Consider the following 8,001-nt stretch of genomic DNA (forward strand, 5'->3'; position numbering starts at 1 on the left):
CAAGACAAGGCCGGTTATGGCGGTGAAATCGTCCTTACTGAAAGATAAGGATCAATTTGAGATAGTTTTTGCGGCTCATTGACCGATAGTTTACATCCGATAACGCTGTGAACTTTTGGGTGTGATTTGAGGGGTGTTGTGGTAACCCTGACTTCTATTTTGGTTCTGCGCTCTCACCCATCTTTTCGGCATGCAATTGTGGTATAAAAGTACAGGGCAACTGTTATAGAAAATGCACAGAAAGTTTCATTTGGGATCATATAGGAGGTGTTAGGTTATTGTTGAGCGATTGGTGTTGAAATTTATTTCTGCGACCCAGGCGTGGTGCCTGTTCCATGATTTCACAATCACAATAAATTTGGTATCATAGGAAAGGAAATTTCATAAGCGTTTTAATGATATATGACACATTGAAATTGATAAAGACACAATGGAAATATGATCGAACAAAGTTGAGTAATCCAAACTTTTGCGCCAAGTTTAGTTCCATGGTTACCGCTGCAGAGCGGCCGCGTTCCAACACGCGGGGCGCTGCCGTCTGACGTTCACTGGTCTATTTTGGTCCTGCGGTATCAGTCATTACAAGCGTTTAACTTATCAATCTATATATGAAAATAAAGCTGACGTTTATGGGAATTAGTACACGTAGTTTTCAAGAGGGACTAGAATTCTACCTGTTCATTACCATCCTAGAAACATAACTAAATTTGCACGCGTGAGGAACAGCGCCTCTATGACGGAGTGAATTTTTTTCTATAAGAGTTCTGCGCTCCCCTATAATCAAGTCGACAATAAGCTATACATCAAATAAAAGCCATGGTTTCTAAAAATTAGCAAACGAATTTTCATGATGATTTATGATCTCTACGTGCTTAAAACGCCGCTACAGTTTTTACCACAATTTCATGGAGAGCGACGGTGCGCGGAGGTAGAACGCGCTGGGTACGGCGTCGTCATATAACAGAGTGAACATTTCCCGTCTTCTACTGTCGTGCAACTTTTACAATTTAAACCGCCATTAAACTACGTATTAAGGGAAAGGTAAGGTTTGTGATGAATCAGCATATCAATTTTAAGAGGTTTAATGAATTCTTGGCGCTTATCATGGTGACAAAGACGTACATTAACTCCCCCGGTTTCTGCTCCGCGTTCCACCATGGAACACAAAGGGCTCTGCGGTTTGAATGGTGTTAATCTCGTCTATTTTGGTTCTGCGCTCTCTCCCATTAAAAACGGTATCAATCTATATATCAAATTAAAGCTCAGACTTAAGGGAATCAACACATACAGTTTCAAGAGGGATCATCAATCCTATCTACCGAAAGCAACCGTACAAACATGGCTGTAAAATTAGCAGATTTCAACGCACAACTACTACAACTTTTATTAATCTTTAACAAAAAATTTGAACACGGTCGGACTCGTCAAAGCCTTGTCCTTTAGCATGCAAAAATTCAAAAGGAAACACCGAGCTATGTTTTTACCACGCATGTAAACGTCAAGGGTGTTTTCACGGCGGAAGCGCCCCGCGTCAAAATCGCGCTTTTACAAAATAAGCGTGTTCTAGAGCATTGGCCCTTCGACTGTTGTGAACAGTATTCATAAATCTCTCTACAGCATGCTACTAAGCGATATACTAGTAGTTCTTTCAAATTTGGTTGGTCCGTTTCGTTTTTTGTTTCTTTCTGTCCCTTTACCCACGTATACCCACACGCCTCTTCCAAAATCGATCTAACAGTAACACCCAGCGAGCTCTAACGTTAAGTTATATATCATCTGATCTATGGTGGCAATGCCAGCAAACAAGGAAATTTCGCTAGTGACTACGGCGTTCTAGAATTTACTGGAGGTCTATCGAAAATGCAGTTGTTGCTGTTTTTTTTTTTTTTTTTTTTTTGGAAGAAACAGTTACAAGTGGCCCATTTTATGTATGAAACCGTTTTGAAACCAAACATACATTTTGTAGGAGCAAGGAAAGATAGTGCTTCAGCACAAAGGACAGTTCGAGTTTCCCGCCCAACACTGACAACCAATCACAGCATGGAGTGTAGATCATGTGACCTACGAACGTCCAAAATGGCCGCCGCAGTTGCTAATGAAAACAACTGAAGTTCGACTGAAACTTTTCTTCCCGTTTACCTCTTTTATTCGAGACCAATGGCTCAAAGTGGCCCAATACGACCTTCTTCAGGTCGCCGTGCGGCTAAACATGAAACTTTTTCGTCGGCTGTGAGGTAAGTTGTATTTATTTTAAGATTTCCGCTGAGACTCCGATGTTGGCAGTTTGATGTGTATGTGTGTGGGCGGGTACCAAAATATCATGTCCTTCAACATGTAGGTGTCAACAGATCACAGAGAGACAGTTTTTGTTGACAAAAGACTGTCATTGCATCATTTTTACGTGTCAGTTTAAATGCATGCTCTAGCTGCAGCAGAATTGACTGACAGGACACGACCAATGACCAGTTCGTATGGTATTCATACCACCACCCCCCTAAAAAAATTATGGCAGTAATAATAAAAAAAATGTAACTTTTAGATAAAGCAAAATACTACTACTGTATTGGAAAATTATGCAGAAACTTTTGTGCTGGTTTTATTTTAGTGGTGACCTCTAACCACGAAATCAAACACCCTTGTGTGTGTTCTATATTAAAACAGTGAACTTCAGTTCAAACAATGTCAGTGTGAAAACCACCTTTTTGCTCCTCCTGTGAAAAATAACACCATGAAGGTAAATACACGACTGTTATACATCTAGAAGTAAAAGGGAACACTAGTGATAAACGCTACAACTTTTCACCTGCAGTAACTACAGGGTGCGCCAGGTGCAGTCTTTACTCCAGCCTGGCAGAGACTCCAGGCAGCCCCCACTGGATGCTGTACTGTGTATCCTTGGTGTGGACGGCAGGTAAGGCCACTAACTGCGAGGCCAACAGCCCTACGTTCTGACACCCCTACATTCCGACATAGGGTTAGGATTGCCTGACTGAACATTGGATGAGTTGTCAGAACATTATAGCACATAGGGGTGTAACCACTAATTCTAATGTACCATCCAAAATAGGTCTTGTTTCAATTTCTGTGTATTTTATAGTACTAGTATGTTATCAGTTATGATATGAACAAACCCTAATATTTGGACATTAAGGATAACCTCAGAAAAGAAGGTGTTTAAAATGGTGGCATTAATTTAAAGCAACTTCCCACATGATAATGTACAATTTTGTTGTCATTATGTGTTAAGGATGGTTGGAAATTGATCCCAGTTATCCCAAAGAATTATTACCTTTATAATAGTTAGTTAACTTAGTCTTCCCCGACTGGGGTAACCTTACCCTACACATTTCAGTCACTAAAAGAAAACAAGTTCAAACCTTGGAAAAAGAAAGATAAGAAAATTAAAAAAATGATACATGTACTTGATACTCATACATAGGCACAGTGATGGAGCCCGGGAGCTGGCCAACTATCTTCTCTTTGGTCTGTATGACTACAAGACCATCAAGAGGTAAAGGCCAAAGTTTGACTTTTTTCCTTCAGTATTCATTTGCTTGTCACTTTGCACCAAGAAAAAAATTGCAGTTCTGAATGAAATCATTTCATTCTTTCTTTCTTTCTTTTCTAGGTCTAACCTCCCAGAAGATACTGTTGATGGTATGTTTAAGAACATCATACAATTGTTACGTTTGTAAGACATTTTTCTGTTGACCCTTTCTTGGCAGGTGGTTCCTTGTTAGATGCATGTACTAGTACATAATTCAATACAATGTAGTTGCAATATTGTCTGAAAGTTTCATTTTTTCAGATCTCTAAATCCAGACTGTAGGTTGAAAGAAGAACTGCATCCTTTTGCATAGACCACACTGGTATACAAGTGTACATGATGACAGACATTGTTTTGAGACTTTTTTAAGATGTCCAGCAGCTAATACTCAACAGAGATAAATACACCAAGAAAGTCAACACTCTAGCATGCTTTTATACCAAGACCAATTCCAGCACCAAAGAACTAGACAGTGATGATTAGTAAAGCTCAAAATGCTGTTTAAACATACAGGTATATATTCAAAAGCTTTTCTACACAGAGGTAGCAGTAATATCCCATTCATTTTCTCCTAGACATGATGCTCCTGATCAGGCCAGATGGAGTGAGTATTTACTGTAACCCTGTCAACTACCCATACCTGCTGCCGTACATCGCACACTGGAAGAACCTGCAGATCTTCTGTATGGCTGAAGACAAGGTTTGGCTCCTCACCTTCTCTTTGCTTAGGTTACACTCACAGCAAGTAAATGTTACGGATGACGTCCCTTACAAATCTAATGCTAGAGCCAAGTAAAAACAAGATGGCGAAAGAAACCTGCATAAATTTTCTCAAAAGTCTGAAGTGACAAAGCAAAAGTATAGCAGTCAAAAAGTCTTTCATTCCTGTATTCAATAAATGTAGAAGGTGACACTGTTGTGGTAGCATATTATCACTACAACTACTAGTGATGGCACTTATATTGAGCCCAAACAACTCAACTCTGAATCTGTCCAAGCTACCTGTGCCATCCACCAGTCCGTTATAGAATTTCATATTTAAGCTCTTGAAGAGAGGCGGTAAGATTTGCTATTAGGTTCTGTTGACATTGTACTCTCAAAGAAATTTTCTGTGTATCTAAATTTTTAGATCAGGTGCACCACTGATCCTAATAAAATAAACAAACAAATAAACAAACCATTATTTTCCCCAAAATAAATTTTGAGCCCAGGTTTTATTGTGTTAACTTGTCCCTGCAGTACCATGAGGATGAGGAGGAGGCTGAGGAGTACAAGATCAGGAGTTTTGTGGCCATGATGGAGGGAAGCAGCAGAGTGGGACTGCCGTACAGCTCCAGATGTAAGACTACCTTCAGCTGATGCTTAAAGAACACTTATCAATATGGGAAGAACTGATGTCTCTTCTTGATGTCTCTTCTAGTTTCTGTAATGGTGTCACTGAACTAATTTTACTTAGTACTTGTTTATAATATAATACTGTACTTTAAATACAATGTACTGTTATGTAATTGGCTTCATCAGAAAAACTATGGAATTCTCTCCCCAAGACTAAGAGTGGGCTGTGGGGAAGAGTAGGGAGGTCTATGAGTGGGGTAGGTGAATGCGGATTTTCGTGGTGGCCTTTGCTGTATGCTGTACCACCACCAGTGAAAAATGTTGATGCTTACATATGATGATTTTAACCATTTTTTTCTTTGTCCAGTTAACCAACAGCAGTTCAGCCCAATGACCATAGAGAAATGGCCTATCGTACAGGCATTTGCCCTGGAAGGGTTTGGAGGGTATGTTCTATCGATTGTCTTTGGAATATGTTGTATGATATTGAAAATATGTGAAGCCTTTCCTGAAAAGAGGAGTGAAGATTTTCACCATGTTGATCGTTGTGCAAAAAGTAAAGATGAATGATACAGTTTTATACTTTCCCAGACAGTGAAAGTGAGAAGGTTGATACTGTAGCAAGTGGCATGTGTAGTCCAGTGTCTCTGCTTCTGTACAAAACTTGTGAGTTTGAATCGCAGCTATTGCTGCTCAGCTAACATGTACACTACTGAAACCATTCGCAGTCCTTAAGCCATGAACTTCTTTTCATTATGCTTGTCAAAAACAATTCCATCCATACACTGAATATGAGCCTGTCTTGTCTGTCATGACCAGCTGAAGAGTAGCTCATCTGAGTTCATTTGAGCAAATCTGGTTTGATTACACTTTCATAAGCCAATTCTGATCTGTGCCTCTCAGTGGAGGTTTCTTCACCATGAAGCACGAGGTGTTTGATGTGAGCAGCAGACTGGAGCATGTCTACACCAGGCTGGACCCTGTAGGACTGGAGAACCTGGTCACTGAGGTGAGGGTCCATCCTCAGACATTACCATTCATACTACATGTATTATGAAAGATTGTGTTGTGGTTGTAGCATTAAGGGCCTGGTCACATTCATCAGATATTTGCAAACTGAGGGCATTCCCAGGAGAGTCATGCATTTGTCTTACAAAATCCAGTCATGTATAGGTGAATGTTAGTAATGTTATTGAATTTTGCTTTCTACCTATTCACAGCAACTGTCGCAGTTTGAACAGCAGTGGACTTCATTGATCAAGACTATTGATGTTGAAAGGTAGGCAATGATGTTTGATATGAACCAATGCCATCAATATGCTGACTTAGTAAGTGAAAAAACACAGCACTTTTGTCACGTGTATTTATCAGATATTGTAATGTAAATCTTGAAAGTTTCACAATGGTTTTATTTCCATGTGAAATCTTTCTTTCCCACAGCCCTGCCCAGAGAGCAGTCTTGACAGAGAGCAAAGTTGGAGAGGTACAGTTCATTCACTTCTTGATGCTCTACTTTGCTTTAAGATAAGAGACAATCAGAAAAAAAGCAGGCCTTATTAAAGTATTTTCAATGCATCTTTAAAGACAATGCAAGCCTTCCAAATGAAACATCTGCCAATATTTCCCAACCAGCCATTGCAGAGTTACTATGCCCACGGCATGCAAGCAGGTGGCACTGGAGGGCGGAGGCAGGCCTTTGTGCTGTTTGGGACTCGTACAGGTGGAGCAGGTGGACAGGGTGGTGATGGGGTCATCGGCAAGGCAGGCATCAGGGGAGGGCCGTCTCTACACATGGTAGGGAACTAGTGCTGCGTAACTAAGCATAACATCAGGTACAGGTACCGGCACAGGCGCAGGTACAGGTTCAGAGCCAGTACAGAGGTAAGATACAGGTCCAGACCTGTATGATGAACAAATTGACAATTTAAGTACCCTGTGCTTTTCAATGATAACAGAAATGTTTAATAGTTAACAGAATCTTAAGATATCTTAAGAATCTTAAGACATCTTATATAGAGAATCTGTGTTTTAGAGGAATTTAATCATCACCCATACAACATTTTCCAGTGCTAAATTTTCTGTTGTCTCATTCCACTCCATGTAGGCTTGCCAGGCCATCTCTCCTCGTGGTCCCCTCAGCTGTGCCAGAACCTACTTCTTCAGCAGTGGACATGTCCCATACCCAGGTACCAGCTGTCTCCACTCACAATACTCTACATGTCTACATTTCATGGGAGTTAAGGGTATACTGGCATTTCTAGGTTTGTTTTCATCGACCAAGCATACAATTTATAAGACAATTGGAATGGACAGGAAGAGAAAGTAGGGAGTAATAACATGAACATGCACATGAACACTCTTCATGATCTTTCCTCTATACTTTGTTTTCCCAATGTTTATGCAGTATCAGAAGAAGCTGGCATACCCAGGACTGAGGAGAAGAACATGGATCTCAGGTAAGGTCTTAAGTAATAGGCTCTTTTACACACGCAATTGTTTTTATTATTGGTTGCTTCTCTTAATCATAAGTCTACAGTTTGAAAAGTACAAACTTCATTTCATTGTCTTTTTACCTTCGCCAAGAAGGTTATGTTTTCAGGGGCGTTCGTGTATGTGTGTGTGTGTCTGTCTGTCAACACGATAACTTGAGAAGGCCTTGATGGATTGTCTTGATACTTGGTAGGTGGGTAGGTCTTGATGAGACTTCAAAATGATTAGATTTTGGACCCCCTAGCGGCTTGTTATGGTACTGCAGCTGAACTTCCGGTTTTGATATCTCAAGATCCAGACATGCTATGGTAATGAAATTTGGATGGTAGGTAGCTCTTGTGCTGGGGAAGAAGTGACGTGAGTTTAGGCCCCCTAGCGGCTTGCTCTAGAACTGCAGGGGAGTTTAAAGGACACATGTTTAAAAGAGGATAACTCAAGAACCGATTGACGGATCATCGTGATTTTTGGTATGTAGGTAGCTTAAGTGATGCTTGAGATAATGATATTACAATTATGCGAATATTGATGTAATTTGCATAATTAATGAGGAAATTCTATGAATCAGCTGCATTCCATGATAGTAAGTTCAAGCTTGTAACATATGTTATTAAGAACGAGAGAAACACAGG

The 8,001-nt window shown here is 40.2% G+C and overlaps 1 protein-coding gene across 1 annotated transcript in view; it reads left to right on the forward strand.

Annotated features, from left to right (window-relative positions):
- The first annotated feature begins 2,046 nt into the window (after positions 1–2,046).
- The window catches only part of LOC109475497 (uncharacterized protein C20orf194 homolog), a 23,219-nt gene continuing 17,264 nt past the window's right edge, over positions 2,047–8,001 (forward strand). The window contains 13 exon segments of the mRNA XM_019776128.1: positions 2,047–2,234; positions 2,810–2,911; positions 3,440–3,511; positions 3,629–3,657; positions 4,123–4,247; positions 4,787–4,886; positions 5,250–5,328; positions 5,786–5,891; positions 6,103–6,161; positions 6,323–6,365; positions 6,515–6,676; positions 6,987–7,068; positions 7,287–7,338. Coding sequence (XP_019631687.1) covers positions 2,158–2,234; positions 2,810–2,911; positions 3,440–3,511; positions 3,629–3,657; positions 4,123–4,247; positions 4,787–4,886; positions 5,250–5,328; positions 5,786–5,891; positions 6,103–6,161; positions 6,323–6,365; positions 6,515–6,676; positions 6,987–7,068; positions 7,287–7,338 — 1,088 coding nt within the window. The 5' untranslated portion in view covers positions 2,047–2,157.

Source organism: Branchiostoma belcheri, unplaced genomic scaffold, assembly GCF_001625305.1.
Source record: "Branchiostoma belcheri isolate BF01 breed outbred unplaced genomic scaffold, Haploidv18h27 scaffold34, whole genome shotgun sequence".
Taxonomy (NCBI): Eukaryota; Metazoa; Chordata; class Leptocardii; order Amphioxiformes; family Branchiostomatidae; genus Branchiostoma; species Branchiostoma belcheri.